Here is a 19731-nt window from a genome sequence, read left to right as displayed (position 1 = left end):
GCGTGGTTGGAGGAGCACCAGGATGAGTTTACCGTACTCCCTTGGCCAGCAAATTCCCCGGACTTGAACCCAATCGAGAATCTGTGGGACCACTTTGATCGGGTTGTTTGCACCATGGATGCTCAACAGCATAACCTAGCACAGCTGGCCACGGCACTGGAGTCGGCATGGCTCAACATCCCAGCGACATCATCACAACATCCCCTCTCTTCCTGCATGTCTCGCAGCGGTCCGCTCTGCCAAAGGTGGTTATTCTGGATTATACAGGTGGTCACATTAATGTAACTGGACTGTGTATTATGTTGTTTTTACTGTGATTTACTATTTTTCTAAATGCAAGTGGTAAAATGACAAAAATCTGCTTGCACTTTCAGTTGCATTATCAGCATTGAAGTAAATTGCGAAAATACATAAAAACATAAGTGAAAGGAGATTGCAGAAAACCTCAGCATGAAGAGGAATTTCATTTTCACGTGTAACCTCCATGGGAATAAGCCCCATGCTTCTTTGTTTATTCCTGCAGATTCTGGTGTATTAGGCCTACTCACTGGAGCTTATCCTCTTACACCTATACTGTATTTCATATTGCATATCTGAGCATAAGCCTCGGATTTCTGCACAGGCTTTGTAGTAGCATGTACAGATTTGCAATATGACTCAGTTACATACGGTAACTACATTGACACAGACTCATAGCACCTGGACTTGAAGTGATATAACATATGCAAGCAGAACTGCTCTGAGCCAGGGGCACGGCCGTCGCATGACTGTGACCAAGTGAGACCACCATCCCACTCGCCACATCACACACATCCAGGAAGGTGAGATAGATTGGGTTGTGTAGTGAAGCGTTGCTGTCCTTGCCTGGAACGAAAACTGTGGTTATCAGTCATTGTATTTCCCTAACAAAACAGTAGTTATGCCGGATAGAAAAAAAGTGAACCACAATTTTGTTAGTCATAGAAAGAAAATGTCTGGTGACAGATTGTCTACCAGGGCACAGGCTTGGAGCTTATCAAACATCTCCTAACATCTCAGCTTCTTGGACCCCTGGGACATTGGGGTTAGGTGCAGTCTCACCTACAGGGAGTCTGTCACAAAGCCAGGATATCAACCCAGCCCCAGAGATTGGTTACAGCAGTGATGGCGAACTTTTTAGAGACCTCGTGCCCAATCTGCAACCCCAAACCCACTAAATTATTACAAAGTGCCAACACAGCAATGTAACCTTAATACTGTGCGGATCCACAATTGTGGAAAATTACGGACCCGCAAAATACAGTCGTGTGAATGAGACTTTAAAGAGCCTTCAATTATACAAACAACTGTGTACTGCATTTGCATTAACAATTAATGTTCACTATTTACATCGTACAGATCTGTTTTATAGGACCGTGCAATGTTATTATGACCTGTAATAATATCACATATCTGCTATAAAACAGATACTATGTGATATAAATAGTAAAGGGTCCCCACTCAGTCCAATCTGCTCCATAGTGACCCCCCACACAATCCAATCTGCTCCATAGTGACCCCCCACACAATCCAATCTGCTCCATAGTGACCCCCCACACAGTCCAATCTGCTCCACAGTGGCTCCCACACAGTATAATGTGCTCCACAGATGGGTGCCCACATTGAGGGCTCTGAGTGCCACCTCTGGCCATAGGTTCACCATCACAGGGTTACAGTCACCTGAATAAAACAATGTTTACCCCATTGCCGAGATATCAACATTTTTGACGATATGAAACTGAACTCTTTGGAGCAACAACCTCATTGCTCCAAAGAGCTAATTTGCATATTGACAAAAACAGCAATATGTTAGCAATGGAGGCACAAGGGGAAAACACACTTTAATCCGGGTGGCCCTAACCTTTCCATCTATGAGCTCATAAATTCTATGGGATCAATAAGCATCTTGGTATAGAGCAGGACTTAAGACTGATCTATAACTTTGTGGGAAAAAAATCAGTATAAACAATTCAACTGAAATTGCTCTTTCTGGTCTTAGGAGTCCAGTGGGCGGTCCTAATCAGTGAAGGACAGCCATTTTGCATAGTAATACAGGGAAGACTAGTAGATTTCATACACACAGCCATATGCCATCATATACTTTAGTATGAAGTTATTTTCCTGAATCCTTTCCTGACATCCACCATTTTAGTATGGGGTATGTCAGGTATTTACAGCAGAGACCTGGTGGCAATGTCCACAATCTTGCAATGCTTACCAGGGTAACATTTTTGTCATGTGCTGCAATTTTGGGATGCATTGCTGGCCCCTAGAACGACATCTGGGGCCTGCAATCCATTGCCATGACAGCTGGGAGCCTATTGAAGGCTTCTAAGCTTGTCTGTCATAGAATTCTATTACTGGCAACTCTATGTAGCCTGTAATAGAAGTGCTGGGATTTAACAATGCATTACAATGAATTAGCATTGCAATGAATTGAATGTATGGTCAGACCCCTGGGATTCATGACCCCTAGGGGGTCTAAAAAATTAAGTAAAAAAAAATAAAATAAATATATATATATATATATATATATATATATATATATATATATATATATATATATTTAAATTCAATCACCCCCCTCTCTTTTCCTTAGAAAACATATAAAAGTACTTAATATGAAAAACATACCCATTAGGTATCCCTGTGTCCAAAGACACCTGGTCTACAAGCTTTTATAAAAACGGTGTAACTAACCCTAGAGTATAATAATTGTTCATGGGTAGTCCACAATGGGGCATAATGCTGTGTGCAGGGGCCACTATGGGGCATAATACTGTGTGCAGGGGCCACTATGGGGCATAATACTGTGTACAGGGGCCACCATGAGGCATAATACTGTGTGCATGGGCCACTATGGGGCATAATACTGTGTACAGGGGCCACCATGAGGCATAATACTGTGTGCAGGGGCCACCATGGGGCATAATACTGTGTGCAGGGGCCACTATGGGGGATAATACTGTGTGCAGGGGCCACTATGGGGCATAATACTGTGTGCATGGGCCACTATGGGGCATAATGCTGTGTGCAGGGGCCACTATGGGGCATAATACTGTGTGCAGGGGCCACTATGGGGCATAATACTGTGTACAGGGGCCACCATGAGGCATAATACTGTGTGCATGGGCCACTATGGGGCATAATACTGTGTACAGGGGCCACCATGAGGCATAATACTGTGTGCAGGGGCCACCATGGGGCATAATACTGTGTGCAGGGGCCACTATGGGGGATAATACTGTGTGCAGGGGCCACTATGGGGCATAATACTGTGTGCATGGGCCACTATGGGGCATAATACTGTGTGCAGGGGCCACCATGGGGCATAATACTGTGTGCAGGGGCCACCATGGGGCATAATACTGTGTGCAGGGGCCACTATGGGGGATAATACTGTGTGCAGGGCCCACTATGGGGCATAATACTGTGTACAGGGGCCACTATGGGGGATAATACTGTGTGCAGGGGCCACTATTGGGGATAATACTGTGTGCAGGGGCCACTATGGGGCATAATACTATGTGCAGGTCCCACTATGGGGCATAATACTGTGTGCAGGGGCCACTATGGGGTATAATACTGTGTGCAGGGGCCACTATCGGGCATCATACTGTGTGCAGGGGCCACTATGGGGCATAATACTGTGTGCAGGGGCCACTATGGGGCATAATACTGTGTGCAGGGGCCACTATGGGGCATAATACTGTGTGCAGGGGCCACTATGGGGCATAATACTGTGTGCAGGGGCCACTATGGGGCATAATATTGTGTGCAGGGGCCACTATGGGGAATAATACTGTGTGCAGGGGCCACTATGGGACATAATACTGTGTGCAGGGGCCACTATGTGGCATAATACTGTGTGCAGGGGCCACTATGGGGTATAATACTGTGTGCAGGGGCCACTATGGGGCATAATAATATATGCAGGGGCCACTATGGGGCATAATACTGTGTGCAGGGGCCACTATGGGGCATAATAGTATGTGCAGGGCTCACTATGGGGCATAATCAAGTGCGCAGGAATGGTTGAGGGAGGAGGTCAGGGTTTTCGGTGTCGGTCAGGAGGGGGGGAAGGCCATGTCAAAAGTTCGCCATGGGGCCCCGCCATCCCTAGTTATGCCACTGAGTATCACATAGAGACACCATATGGCAGCAGAGTCCGTATAGTACAATTCCCTGTCATACAGACCTCATGTCTCAGCCTTAGTCTGGTGTCTGACTTTAAGTATGTTCATGAATAACACAGTAAAAAGTAAAAATCTACAGGAAATGCTAACATCCTTGTTTATTTTGGTAGTTGTCTTGAGGAATACAATGTATCCCTTGTTGTATAAATATAAGGATATTATCATCTTGTCTGGTGCTCTATTATACTGATGGATGGCTCAGATTCCCCGCCCATCTACACCATTGTATTGAGCTGCCTGGCAAATGCCCCACATTGTAGCTCATCCTGGCATCCTTTTCCTGGTGGTTTATTAACTCTATTGTACCTGACATTTATCTGTGTTCTTGGCCGAGATCACTGGGTATTTGTCTGACATTTATCTTGCATGAAAAATATAGCTCCACCCAGGTAAGGGTCCACTTCAATATTCCTGCCAGGAGGGGTGTGACTAAGAATGGCTGGGCCCAAGGCAAATATTTCACATGGGCCCACCTCCTGACCCCGACTGACTGCATAGTATAATGATCGGAGAAACAGGGGAGGATACAAACATGAAAAACACTGTTACTTACCTCTCCTGGGCTCTGGCACACTCTTCGCTGATGTCGGTGGCCATCTACAATAATGGATCAGATGTCGCGTGAGCCTGGCTATTGTTGCGACGCCTAAAGACACAGGCCCGGCCCATGTGACGTCTGGGACATCACCAAATAGGCCTGAAGCCTTCTGGAGCACAGGAGAGGTAAGTAACAGTGTTTTTTATGTTCCCTCACCTCTCCTGGGCCTACAATCATTATACTAAGGGGTCTGAAAAGAGTATAATGATGGCAGTGTTTGTGGGGTTCACAGGCCCGTAGCCTCACTTACCAATCCAGGCAGTGAGGTGCTGGCAGTCGTGAGCATGAGTGAGGATCGGTAAGTAAATAGGGCCCGTTACCTGCTGGAGTAATGGCCTACAATAAATAAATAAAAAATCAGGGGCCCACCGTTCCCCCTAATGTCCCGGGCCCTGTAGCAGCCGCTATCACTGATACCCCGGTAATTACACCCCGCCTGCCAGTCTGCTGTTTGCAGAGATCGCAGCACTCATGAGCACCATGGCCTCTTGTCACATTGTGATATCAGTCACATGGTACAGCAGCGGCTCAGTCCCAAGTCAATGCCAAGCACAGCCCATGTGATCTGTACACCATAGTGCTGTGTGAAGAGGCCACAAGGCTCACACGAACACTGTAGCCTCTTCAACAAGCTGAATTGGTGGTCCTCAGTGTCAGACCCCCACTGATCACCTATTGATACCTATCCTATGAACATGTAAGTCCTGGAAAACTCCTTTGAGATTTAACGAAGACCAAGTCATTAAAAAACAGCAAATATAACAACAGAAAATCTCGCTCACAACATCCGTTTTGCATTCCCGCTATAATAAACTGAATACCTTCGGGATTTTGGCATATTTTCCAAATCGTGTGTCCCGGATACTGGTCAAGTCAACGAATTCCATTTCCTGTAAAAGTAGTTAGAACAAATTAAAATGAACTGAGGAATAAAGGGTTAAAGAGTCATTACTGTTCTGATACTTACATAGCACCAACATAATGTGTAGCGCTGGACACAAGGATTACACGTCCATAAAGCATGACCATCATTTCATACATTGCATATACAGTATAACACCATGTCAAATCAAGAAGCTGAGCCTCGTCTGCCTATATTATATGTCCTAAGAGGTCGCTGACCCTGGATACATCTATGAGGCGACGGAATGATACATAGAAAACAAGATACTGATATGTATTCATTTTCTGTACTTAGATTTTATTTTCTGTTTGTAGGTTTTTATTCTGGTTTTTGCCTGATTTGCTGTTGACCACAGAGAGTCCTGGGCCATAAGAACCTGTCATCTGAAGATAACTCATTGATTGCCATGTGAGTGTTGTGGGCATGCTCTGTGACCTGTGTACCTATTGTAAATGGTGGATGTTGTTATCTATATTTTAGTGATAGATGAACTTTAGTTGTAATACGACTTGTGATAATGAGATAAAAAAGAGATCAGCCTATTAGGTTTGGTAGTCAGAGTGAAAACTGTAAGGTTTTAGGTTTCTCTAAATATAAAGATTTTTTTTAAAAAAAAGCAACAACTATTCTTTAAAGGGGATGTTCGTTGCCAGATATTGAAGGATATATAGTCAAAATGAGATTGTGGGGTTCCTACACCCAGCACCGCCCCTGATAAAGTCCACACAGCTCCCTCAATATAAGCCTTGGCCAAAGATGACATCCAGTGCATCAGGGGCAGGGCACAATGTTCCGGGCTGACAGCAGGACCTGGCAGCTATAGATTAATACCTGGATTTCCAAGAAACCTCAGGGTATAATCCGGGAATAATAGTCAAGACAGAACAAAGATGTTTTTGCACCTAGGAATTTGAGGTGGAATCCACCTTAAAATCCAGATCGAATTCCTCTTGAAATCCACCACCATTCATGTCAATGGGAGGCAGAGGCTGCGCCCCTTTAACATGAATACTTGACTGTGATACACTCCCTTTAAGGACTACAGAATTCTATAGGTGATGTATAATGGACACACCCCGCACAGTTTCATCTTATAGCCGTATACATAAGCCCTATTTTCTTTAATAATGTCCCTATATAGGTTGTATACACACTAATAGCAAAACTTTACATAATGTAGGTAGTGGAGTGGAGGTGCTGTGCAAAACCGTTAGGCAGGTGTTGGAAAAAACGATGCAAAGACATAGTACCGTACAAAAATTTTAGGCAGGTATGGAAATAATGCTATAAAGAATGCCTTCAGAAATCAAAGGGTTAATTGTGTATTTCTATAAATTAACAAAACGAAGTGAATGAAGAAAAGAGAAATCTCATTCTCATTGATATTTGGTGTGACCGTTGTCCTTTGGAGGAGGAGTCCTGGAAGTGATGATCCGGCCCCCACAGAGCCCTGATCTGATCATCATCCAGTCTGTCTTGGATTACATGAAGAGACAGAAGGATTGGAGCAAGCCTACATCCACAGATCTGGGCTTAGTTCTCTAAGATGGCGGGAACAACCTCCCTGCCAAGTTCCTTCAAAACCTGGTTACAGGTACTGAGAAGAATTGGTAGAAGGCAAAGGGCAAAAGTCACACCAAATATTGATGTATATATCATTGCTATTAGTGATAATGTGAGGGCTGACAGTATACGGCTATGCCAGGGCTGTCTTATGCTGTCTTGGCAATCTGATCACTATCGACAATTTAGATATCTGATCCAATAATGTTTGCTGATCTCCTGCCCAGTAGGATATTGAATACCAGGGGGGATGACCTTGAAAAATACATGTACAGTATAAGTAAGAATAAATTCATAGTTACATTGTCAATAAAATTGATAAGAAATGCAAGTCCATCAAGTTCAACCAATAATCCTCTGAATCCAGTTTTGTTAGAGAGGAAAGCAAAAACCTTGTATGTTTTTGTTATGTAGATTGTGAGCCCCATCACAATCACAATGTACAGTGGGGCAAAAAAGTATTAAGTCAGTCACCAATAGTGCAAGTTCCACCACTTAAAAAGATGAGAGGCGTCTGTAATTTACATCATAGGTAGACCTCAACTATGAGAGACAAAATAAGAAAACAAATCCAGAAAATCACATTGTCTGATTTTGTAAGAATTTATTTGCAAATTATGGTGGAAAATAAGTATTTGGTCACCTACAAACAATCAAGATATCTGGCTCTCACACACCTGTAACTTCTTCTTTAAGAATCTCCTCTTTCCTCCACTCATTACCTGTAGTAATGGCACCTGTGTAAACTTGTTATCAGTATAAAAAGACACCTGTGCACACCCTCAAACAGTCAGACTCCAAACTCCACTATGGTGAAGACCAAAGAGCTGTCAAAGGACACCAGAAACAAAATTGTAGCCCTGCACCAGGCAGGGAAGACTGAATCTGCAATAGGCAACCAGCTTGGATTGAAGAAATCAACTGTGGGAGCAATAATTAGAAAATGGAAGACATACAAGACCACTGATAATCTCCCTCGATCTGGGGTTCCACGCAAAATATCACCCCGTGGGGTCAAAATGATCACAAGAACGGTGAGCAAAAATCCCAGAACCACGCGGGGGCACCTAGTGAATGAACTGCAGAGAGCTGGGACCAATGTAACAAAGCCTACCATCAGTAACACACTATGCCGCCAGGGACTCAGATCCTGCAGTGCCAGACGTGTCCCACTGCTTAAGCCAGTACATGTCCGGGCCCATCTGAAGTTTGCTAGAGAGCATTTGGATGATCCAGAAGAGTATTGGGAGAATGTCCTATGGTCTGATGAAACCAAACTGGAACTGTTTGGTAGAAACACAACTTTTCGTGTTTGGAGGAAAAAGAATACTGAGTTGCATCCATCAAACACCATACCTACTGTAAAGCATGGGGGTGGAAACATCATGCTTTGGGGCTGTTTCTCTGCAAAGGGGCCAGGACGACTGATCCGGGTACATGAAAGAATGAATGGGGCCATGTATCGTGAGATTTTGAGTGCAAACCTCCTTCCATCAGCAAGGGCATTGAAGATGAAACGTGGCTGGGTCTTTCAACATGACAATGATCCAAAGCACACCGCCAGGGCAACGAAGGAGTGGCTTTGTAAGAAGCATTTCAAGGTCCTGGAGTGGCCTAGCCAGTCTCCAGATCTCAACCCTATAGAAAACCTTTGGAGGAAGTTGAAAGTCCGTGTTGCCAAGCGACAGCCCCAAAACATCACTGCTCTAGAGGAAATCTGCATGGAGGAATGGGCCAACATACCAACAACAGTGTGTGCCAACCTTGTGAAGACTTACAGAAAACGTTTGACCTCTGTCATTGCCAACAAAGGATATGTAACAAAGTATTGAGATGAAATTTTGTCACTGACCAAATACTTATTTTCCACCATAATTTGCAAATAAATTCTTACAAAATCAGACAATGTGATTTTCTGGATTTGTTTTCTCATTTTGTCTCTCATAGTTGAGGTCTACCTATGATGTAAATTACAGACGCCTCTCATCTTTTTAAGTGGTGGAACTTGCACTATTGGTGACTGACTAAATACTTTTTTGCCCCACTGTACATTTTTTTTCCTATCAGTATGTCTTTGTAGAATGGGAGGAAATCCACACAAACACGGGGAGAAGATACAAATTCCTTGCATGTGTTGTTCCTGGCAGGATTCGAACTCAGTACTCCAGCGCTGCAATGCTAACCACTGAGCCACCGTGTGTCCCCTTATTTTGTATGTTGTTTTCTAATATATTTGCACTAATAAATCCAAACAACTGTAGCAAAGCGCAGCGGCAATATCTATATAACAGTAAGTCGTGGTTTGTGATCTTGGTGGGAAAACAATCTCATCCACATTCTGCGACTAAAACCCCAGGCGCAAAGTGATCTGCGAAAGCATGTCATACATTTATCCATTTCATCTGCGGATTTCAACCCTTGAACATACTAAATGTAGAAAGTAAAGAGATTCTCACCTTGCTCTGGAAAGTCCAGTACAAGTAATAACCTTTGGTGTCAACACGTAGAATAACTGGAGATGCCGTAGAGGTTTCCTGCAAGAAAACAATGGACGGTTTAGGAACAAATATCCAAAAGTTAGATAAATAGATTACTTATTTACTGTGTATGAGTGTGTGACAATGTCGTGTGGATGACACAGTGTTGGACTGAGGTTCCTTGGATCCACCAGATAAAATGATTCTCCAATAAGCCCTTGGAAACAGACCATAGTACCCCTAAAAATCTGGGTGTCTTCTGCTGGACCCTTATCGTGTTCGAGTCTGGGTCCTCCATAATCTGTAACATGCTACTTCGGATGCTGTATTGCATCACATGGCACATAAAGGTGGAAGGACTCTGGGTGTCCGAGCTCCATTCAGTGCATGGATTTTTCTGCAATCTCTTATATTAGAATTTTCTAGATCAGCCTTCATTTAACTAAGTCTGTATACTAGGAGGTGAGTGGCTAGACCGGGTTCAGTATCAGATTGTCATCCACTAGTTTTGGAGGATAAAAGTCATAGCTTCTTCCATATTAAGAGAAAACACTAAGAGGAAATATTACTCTGTATATTATTATATAGTTCACCCCTAGGCTAGTGTTGGCACTGCCAAGATCGGGTACATGCTAGGACCCACTTGAGAGTGAAGGATGACTAGCGCCTCGTATAGTTTCTATCATATAAGACTGCAGGAGAATTTTAGAAATGACACTGCTTTGTTCTTAACACTAGCACAGAGCCACACGCCTCAATGTTGGCTATGTGAGAGATGGGAATAATGGCACCCAAGTCCCAACCAAGGACAGGACTTACAGGAACAGCAAAGCACTGTTATTGTACACAGTTACCATAACTCCCATAGCAGAGACTGGAAGTTAAGGAAACAGTGTAGCATATGTAGCTAGGCTGTTTCCAGTTTTCCTTTACAGGTACAGCATAGAGTTGTACGCACCGAACTGGGCATACATGTCTGTGAGATAGCTGTTGTATTCGGCCAGGAGTTATATAAAGTATATGTCCAGACTAACTTGTTTATATCTTGTTACTCAGATATCTATTTATTTCGGTTGCAGTTGTGTAATAGTTAGTTTCCACAGGATTGTGGCTTTCCAGGCGATAACACTTGGGTTGGGCCTTACGAAGAACCTCACAATGAAATGTTGCTTACAGCCATGCCCTATTGCTCAATATCAGTGCTCGGCCTTGTGGTTGAATAATCTTCATGTTTAGAACAAAACTTCCCCTGAAGACTAGACAAGGAGGAGATCAACTGTATACTATCGGCCGTTGAGGACTACCGTATACACAAGAGAGAGTTGAAAGCAGATAGCTCTGGATCTTTAGATAACCGTTGTTGCTTTTGCAGCTCATCTTCCATTGAAGTATTGACCACTATACAGGGCAGGGTGCCAATTGCTTCTGACCCCTTGTTGTGTGTAGTAGGGGCATAGGAAGAGATCTCCTACAGCTGATCCTTTCTGATCAGAACCGCAACAATGAGATATTTATCAGATATCATCCTAAGGATTGACCATAAAATTCTGCCCAACTCCTTTAAACATAGTTCAAGAGGTCCCCAATTACATATTTATTATCATCGTATAAGCCTATACTGCTTTAACCAGGGTCAGCTCCAGGTCTGAGTGGATTCTTGGGCAATTTAGCTGAGTGAGCCCCTTTGCAGTGCAACTCACATGGCTGCCGTGTGTTCCTGAAAAAGCATCTGAAATTGGGTGGCTTTTGCTTTGGTACTCCTGCTGGAATCAATGTAGGTTTTCAGTAGGTTTTAAAGAGGACCTTTCACATCCTCAGGCACATACGGTGTTATACACCGCTAGACAGCTGACATTGAATTCAGTGCACTATTGGCCGGTACCGTAGCTCTTCACTGTCAGAAGGGCATTTCTGATAGTCTGTGAGGAACGCCCCTCCTCGCAGTAGAGTCCATAGCGCTGTACTGAGACAGGGGCGTTCCTTAACGCCCGGCCATGATGCTGAGGAACGCCTCCCCTACTCATGGTAGTACTCAGAAGAGATTCCATTCCATCAGAAGAGATCCTCCAAGCTCCACAGAACCAAAAAGACTCTAGGTTATTAGGTTTATTCTGTTTTTCTCCTTTTATTTTAAAGAGGACCTTTCATGGTCCGGGGCACAGGCAGTTCTATATACTGCTGGAAAGCTGACAGTGCGCTGAATTCAGCGCACTGTCAGCTTTCCCGATCTGTGCCCCGGGTAAAGCGCTATTGGTCCCGGGACCGTAGCGCTTTACAGTCAAAAGGGAGTTTCTGACAGTTAGCCAGGGACGCCCTTCTGCCCAGCAGCGCCTATCACGCTGTACTGTGGAGCGGGGAGGAATGTCCCCTCCCCTCCTGATAATACTGGTCTATGGACGAGCTGTGTGAGCAGAGGGAGGGGGCGTTCCTCCCCGCTCACACTCTACAGCGCGATAGGCACTGCTGGGCAGAAGGGCGTCCCTGGCTAACTGTCAGAAACTCCCTTTTGACTGTAAAGCGCTACGGTACCGGGACCGATAGCGCTTTACACCGGGCACAGATCGGGAAAGCCGATAGTGCACTGAATTCAGAGCACTGTCAGCTTTCCAGCAGTATATAGAACTGCCTGTGCCCAATCTGATGAAAGGTCCTCTTTAAAACTGTTTGTATTGTCATCTCTTTCATATATAGCACTGAACCCTTTAATGGTACTTTGTGTTTGCTCTATGAACCCATTACCTATTTGAAGTGTGTTTGTGTCTGACTGCTGGGCGTAGTAGTGCATGTCTGACATTCCTATTGATCCTGATTCTGAATATAATAGGTGGTGGTGGCGGCGTGTATTTGGGGTGCATGGACTGTGTTGGAGTATGAGTAACACTCAATTTGCAGCCTGAGTGAAGGGTAAGTGCAAGATTGAGTGAGTGGAGTGAATTGACCCCTGACAGCCGCACCCACATCACGTGCTCGGATATACGTGACAATTCCCTTAAATTTTTATCTGTTTGAGAACTAGATTACTCATCTTAGAGTAAGCGATTATGACCAGTTTCCCTCAATATGTTAAGATAAACAATCTTATCTTGCGATCACAATGACACTCATATCCAGGAGACGGCGAGGTTTCGTATTTCTGGATGTGGCTTCACAGAACGCGCAGTTTTTTGCTTGTTAATTTGCTTATATTTTCATAACAAATTAGACTCAAATATTGCAATGACTGCTAAACAAACTACAATCTGGGCTAACACATGCTAACCTCCTCCAGCTTCTGAACCCTCTGTTGCCAGATAAAGTCATTTAGTACATGGGAAATTGTGCTCTTAAAGCCGAATGTACTGATGGACCCTAAGCTGCTGAGTGAGACCCTGAACAGATCCTGTACCCAAAAATTATCCTCAATCTAATTCAGGAGGATCAGATATTATATAAAGATGCCACCTAGTCCATGGACTGAGGAACATCCATATAAATGAATACATCCATATAAATGAATACGTACATATAAATCGCATACATATATAAATTACATACATCATATACTAGGTGGTGTGGGGAAAATGTGGCAAAGTAAGAAATCTTTCAGAAATCGACCAGTTAATAGTTTATTTTTATCAATTAACAAAATGACGTGAATGAAGGGAATCTCAATCCCATCAATTTTTGGCGTGACCTTTGCCCTTTGGAGGAGGAGTCCTGGAAGTGATGCTATGACCCCCATAGAGCCCTGATCTCAACATCATCCAGTCTGTCTTGGATTACATAAAGACACAGAAGGATTGGAGCAAGCCTACATCCACAGAAGATCTGGGCTTAGTTCTCCAAGATGGCGGGAACCACCTCGCTCTTGAATTCCTTCAAAAACTGTCTGCAAGTGTACGGAGAAGAATTGATGGACGTTAAAGGGCACCCCAAATATTGATGGGATTTAGGTTTCTCTTTTCTTCATTGACAAAAATAAATTAGGGGTTAGATAAGGGGAATATAGCAGGATAATAAATATGCTGATGACCCACATGATGATTGTATTGTATGGAGGATATGGTAAAGGTACATACAGGGTAACCACTATATACGTAATGGTTGCCAGGAAACTTCTAGTGTTTGATGATATAATCACTGTATACCGCTGCCTCTTATGGCTTACATCATCACATTAGAACACTTCTGTTTTCATTGTACGCAGTTCAAGGATGTCATTTGTACTTCTCAGGGTTAACCGGTGGATATTTGTGTACAAGTGTGTGATAGTTCTGCATCTACAGGCAGATTGACTTTCTTCCCTAAATAATCCCACAAAGTTTACTCAATAGTTGATGTAACTTGCATAATCTGTATTGATAGTGACCACTGTATACATAGTAACACAGTAAAATGGCCGAAAAAGCTTAAAAAGAACACAAATCCAAGCTATAGTTCTACAGGGTTGATCCAGTTCTGTCTACTATACTGCAATGTGGCTCCAGAAATAGGCCAAAAACCCACAAGGTTGAAACCAATTTTCCTTATTATTAGGAACAATCCTTTCCAACTCCAATCAGGCCATCGGAATTGATCTAATGTCTCAACATCCAAAATCTAATAATAACCATTATCTGTAATATTTGGCCATTTTTGCTAACCGCTTAAGAGAACTCCCCATTACATCTTCCTCTGGCAGAAAGTTTCATAGTGTCACTGTTTAGGGTTGAGCGATCGAGATCGGAAAAGATCGGATTCCAATTGGCGATCGAGTAAATTTCACGATCAGGATCGGATCCTGACATCTCGAGATCGGCTCAACCCTAGTCACTGCTCTTACAGTAAAGAAGCCCGCTCCTATTGACAGAGGTTGTCCTTGTCATGGTCACAGGCCTAGGTATAACAATGTCATGTGGAAGATCTCTGTACCCTCTATACACATATCTGTACGTTGCCCTTTATTGTAACCTGAATAACCCCAAGTATGATGATCTGCCTTGTTCTGTAATCCACCCCTGAATGAACTTGGTCACTCTCCTTTATGAATCACCTTACATTTAGCCATATTAAACTTTATAAAGGGGTTTGATATAGAGTCTGACTCATAGCACGCCATGATGAGCTGATTAAAAGGTCAGAGACACCTCAACCGGTAACGCAGGGCAAAGTTCTTGTAATGGCTGTGCCTCGTACTTTAGGATTCAGCAGCTCAACTAAAAAGAACTGAGCTGTAATACCAGGCAGCGCCACTATAAAATGTATGGCGCTGTGTCTAGTAAACAATAAAGAGGATGCAGAAATTGCCATAGCACCATGGCCCCTTCAATAAGCTGATCAGTGAAGGTCCCAGGCATGGCTTACAATGCGTAAATCCACCGCAGAACGCTCAGTACTTTGAAGATTTTGACACTCTTTCAGAAAGTTGGTAGGCACGCCTGTAGCTGCAGAGACAGGATTGTATGGCCAACTAATGGGAAGGCCAATATTGCCATACACATTAGATTAATATCATCTAATGTGTATGAGGTCTTCTTATTCTCCCTCCAATGGCAGATGTTGGGGAGATAGGTTAGGGCCATCAGAACCCAGAATATCACCCAAACCCTGCAGATAGATAGGTTAGGGCCATCAGAACCCAGAATATCACCCAAACACTGCAGATAGCTAGGTTAGGATCACAAAAATGATGTTTTCCCCTTGTGAATTGCTTTCGTCGTTGCTGAGATATCAGTTTTTGTCAATAAGCAAATAAGCAATCACAAGGGTCAGTTGTTTGTACCTATCAATATATTTTTGACATGTGAGAGGAAACCCAAGGAGAACATACAAACTCCATGTTGGATGTTGTCCTTGGTTGGATTCAAATCCAGGACCACAGCTCTGCAAGGCAACAGTGCTAACCACTGATCCACCATGCTAGCTACTGGAACAGAGTAGAATAAATGTGCATGAGACACATGGGCACCAGGCAGTGGGTACTGGATGATACCTACCAGATCACCATGGACTGGACACTCGTATTGAGCTGGGTTCAACCTGAATATTCTAAGTTGTTTGGTTTTGTAAACCACTTAAATGGAGATTTGTCTTGAGTGAACTAAAAGGATCACCACATTATACTTTGGGGTCTCTTCAGAAACCACAGTATAATAGGTGAAGGCCCAGGGGAGGTGAAAAAAAATTAAAACAAAATTCATATACACCTGCCGTTACCTCTTTAGCCATTACCTCATAATGGCTGATGTTCTTTTCACGTGTTTGGGTTCGCAGATGAGGCCTGTGATTGGGCAACTAACAGTCACATGGGCATATCAGACTTGATGATGTCAAGACGCTCAGCGTGCCCATGTCACCACTAAGGCCCAATCACAGGCCTCAGAGGTGATCCAGGGCGCATGACGTCACTGAGAAGGTGGAGAGAGTGACAGACACTGCAAGGAGGCCCAGAAGAGGTAACCGAAAGGGAGTATAAATGTTTTTTTTTATTATTATTATTATTATTTAACACCGCCCCTCGGCCTCCACCTGTTATACTCCGGGGTCTTATTCGACACAAAACAAATCTTGGACCTAAGCCACCCAAACCCAAAACAAAATGAATCCTGAGAGGTTCACCCATCTTTTATTTATATTCCATTTATATTATGTTTATGTAGATATTCTTATGGGAATAGCAGATGTGTATATGTATATTATATGTGATCTGTACTGAAGACACTAAGCTATAAACTAATTATTTTCTCTCAAAATAACATTTATAGCAGTAAAGTGTTGACTTATTTTTTATGCCAGTATCTTATGTCTAGGTGATCCTCTATATGGTGATTCCTGGGGTTCACTCGAACGTACATACAGTAGTGATACACTGAATTAATTGGGAGCTGAGTTGCAGTAGCGTAGTATGGCCACTACACAGTGTACTGAGCCATATACCTCTGACTCCACTACACAGTGTATTGAGCCTTATACCTCTGACTCCACTATATGGTGTACTGAGCCATATACCTCTGACTCCACTGTATGGTGTACTGAACCATATACTTCTGACTCCACTACACAATGTACTGAGCCTTATACCTCTGACTCCACTATATGGTGTACTGAGCCATATACCTCTGACTCCACTACACAGTGTACTAAGCCATTTACCTCTGACTCCACTACGCAGTGTACTGAGCCATATACCTCTAACTCCATTACACAATGTACTGAGCCATATACCTCTGACTCGACTACACAGTGTACTGTGCCATATACCTCTGAATCCACTACACAGTGTACTGAGCCATATACCTCTGACTCCACTGCACAATGTACTGAGCCATTTACCTCTGACTCCACTACACAATGTACTGAGCCATATACCTCTGAATCCACTACACAGTGTACTAAACCATATACCTCTGACTCCACTACACAGTGCACTGAGCCATATACCTCTGACTCCACTACACAGTGTACTGAGCCATATACCTCTGACTCCAATGCACAGTGTACTGAGCCATATACTTCTGACTCCACTACACAGTGTACTGAGCCATACACCTCTGACTCCAAACAGCTGATTGGTGGAGGTGCCGGGTGTCAGACCCACACTAATCTGATATTAATGAATAGGCACTTAGTATCCAGGCTTGGACAAAAAGCTGGGCCAGTATAGAGACCGAAAGATCTCTCTACTAGTATTTCTGTGATCTCTTCGCCCGGGAAATGATCTCACATTTATTATACCACAGCCGTAATAGAGAGACGTCACATGTGACACAATGAGGAATTATGAGCATGTGTATTGTTGGCTTTTTCTCCGTTGCTGTAACCACATGTCCTTACTTCACATGTGTCACGTTTTGTAACAGGAAACAAAGCACTATTGCACCAAAATAACACATGTACAGCTCTACTAAGAGCAGCATTTCACTACACTATAGGATGCAAAAATTGGAGTGTTAAACACTTCTGAGGACTTTGGGAAGGTGAAAGGATCACATAAGCATAGTTTTGTGGAGACCAGAATAAAAGGAGTTGATAAATCGAATCTTCACCTCTAAATTAACTTTACGTAAAATGCACATATGAGTCCCATCTACGAAGTTCATATTAGTATCTCGTATTGTTTAGTGCAGGGGCAGACACTGACAACAGGAGCCACTATATGCGGCCTTTGCTCCTGGTAGATCTTCAGCTCTTCTCATAGTAAGGGTCAGTACCTGTTATATATGGGTGATAGTCACAGTGGCCCCCTGTCTACCCTACCTCATGTCACTAGGACAGAGCTTGGTTACTTAGATGACTAGAGATGAGCGAGTACTGTTCGGATCAGCCTATCCAAACAGCACGCACGCATTGAAATGAATGGAAGCACCTGGTACTTCCGCTTTGACGCCGGCCGGCCGCTTAACCCCCCGCGCGCCGTCTACGTCCATTCATTTCAATGCGTGCGTGCTGTTCGGATCGGCTGATCCGAACAGTACTCGCTCATCTCTATAGATGACCATTGTCTGCTCCCGAGCCCAGAAGGCCATACCTATAGTAATACTATTCTGCACCCTGCAGCTAGTATTACATTATTACATATCTACACATTACTGTAGTATTATGCCCCATCCATGTCAATACTGCTGTGCTGAGGATATTGGGATACGGCTGAACAATGTGCACAAGTGATGTTGATATTTGTTTGCCACATTTATCAAAAACAGCTAAGGCCGGAGCCCCGCGGTGCGAAAACAAATACAAAAAATGCAGGATCCGGGTCCAAACATATTTACACAATGGTGGTGAGCAAGGTGCAGAACGGGGGTTTTGGTGCAAATACGGGGCATGAAAGAGCCTTGCATCAACTATGCACCACAATATCATCCCTCTATGGCAGAAAACTGGCACAGAGAGTTCGATAAATCTCCCTCAAAGTCTACTAGAAACTTTACAAACTTTTCATTGATACAAGAATTAAAGGGATTTTCTAGCCCCTAAGGCATGTTTCATACTGATGACCCAACCACACATTGCAGAACAATAGCTGTGCGATTTCAAAAAAACGTTGCGTTTTTGTAAATCGCAGCACGCCAATTATACCTACAGAAACGCTGGCCTTGTCCTTAAAGGTTTAATAGGGATAAAGAGTCCGCAGAGGAAAACTCTGCAGAGTTTCTATGAAAAGTGCTGCAAGAAAAACCGGGAAGCCCCAGGTTGCAAAAACACAGCTTTTTTTTTTTTAAAAAATTTGTTGTTGCAGATATTGCTGCGTTTTTTTGTGCCAAACCTAGTAGTGGCTATAGAAGGAATGGGAGATATATAGGAAGAAAAACAAAAACAAAAACGGAGTCAAATCTGCAACAAAAAAAGCAGCTTTTCTGCAACGTGGGACCTTAGTCTGCATTAATATCAATCAGGACAACCCCTGTAAGGCTCAGCTATAGTCAGCAGATGATAAGTTTCCATTAACTAACATTGCCTTTTGTCTATTACAGCTTCACCAATGTCCTATGTAACAGACACCTATATATATATATATATATATATATATATATATCAATATAACACGTGTGCAGGAAATAAGATCAGCAGCACTACTACTCACATCATCCCACTTTATGAAGCGCTCCCCCTTGTTCAGGTAGCTTTTGATCTCCGGGGGGCTCAGGATAGGCGTTATCATGGACATCCTGGATTGTGACGGCTGCCTCCCTTGCTGGCTCTTCACATCATGTGCCCTGCTGTAACCTGTGCTCCTCCAGCCATCCTGCTCGGGCTTCCTGGTTTTATAGCCAGAATGTCTTACAACCAAATCATCCAGTGTCCCTCAATCTGCATTGTAAATAAGCAGGTTGGGGAGTGATCGGCTTTCAGCGTCCCGGGGCTATGTTACAGGATGGAGAGTCTGCTCTGGAGGACATACATATCTAGTAAATATACTTCAGCAAGTTATAGTTAGGAACTTCCTTTTTCTGTAGAATTCATGCTTCCGGAGAGCTCCTTCAGCTTATCTTCAGGGTTTCATCACAGCGCAGCTAC

The 19731-nt window shown here is 43.5% G+C and overlaps 1 protein-coding gene across 1 annotated transcript in view; it reads right to left on the bottom strand.

Moving 5' to 3' along the window:
- The window catches only part of PLCB2 (phospholipase C beta 2), a 72942-nt gene extending 53442 nt beyond the window's left edge, over positions 1–19500 (bottom strand). Inside the window, exons 1-3 of the mRNA XM_075283097.1 lie at positions 19298–19500; positions 9736–9813; positions 5634–5702 (exon numbers count right to left, since the gene is read on the bottom strand). Of these exons, the coding sequence (XP_075139198.1) occupies positions 5634–5702; positions 9736–9813; positions 19298–19381 (231 nt within the window). The 5' untranslated portion in view covers positions 19382–19500. The remainder of the gene's footprint in view (positions 1–5633; positions 5703–9735; positions 9814–19297) is intronic.
- Between the last annotated feature and the right edge of the window lie 231 nt (positions 19501–19731).

This window comes from Leptodactylus fuscus, chromosome 7, assembly GCF_031893055.1.
Source record: "Leptodactylus fuscus isolate aLepFus1 chromosome 7, aLepFus1.hap2, whole genome shotgun sequence".
Lineage (NCBI taxonomy): Eukaryota > Metazoa > Chordata > Amphibia > Anura > Leptodactylidae > Leptodactylus > Leptodactylus fuscus.
The sequence above is the reverse complement of the archived record's forward strand: the minus strand, read 5'-3'. Positions and strand labels throughout refer to the sequence as shown.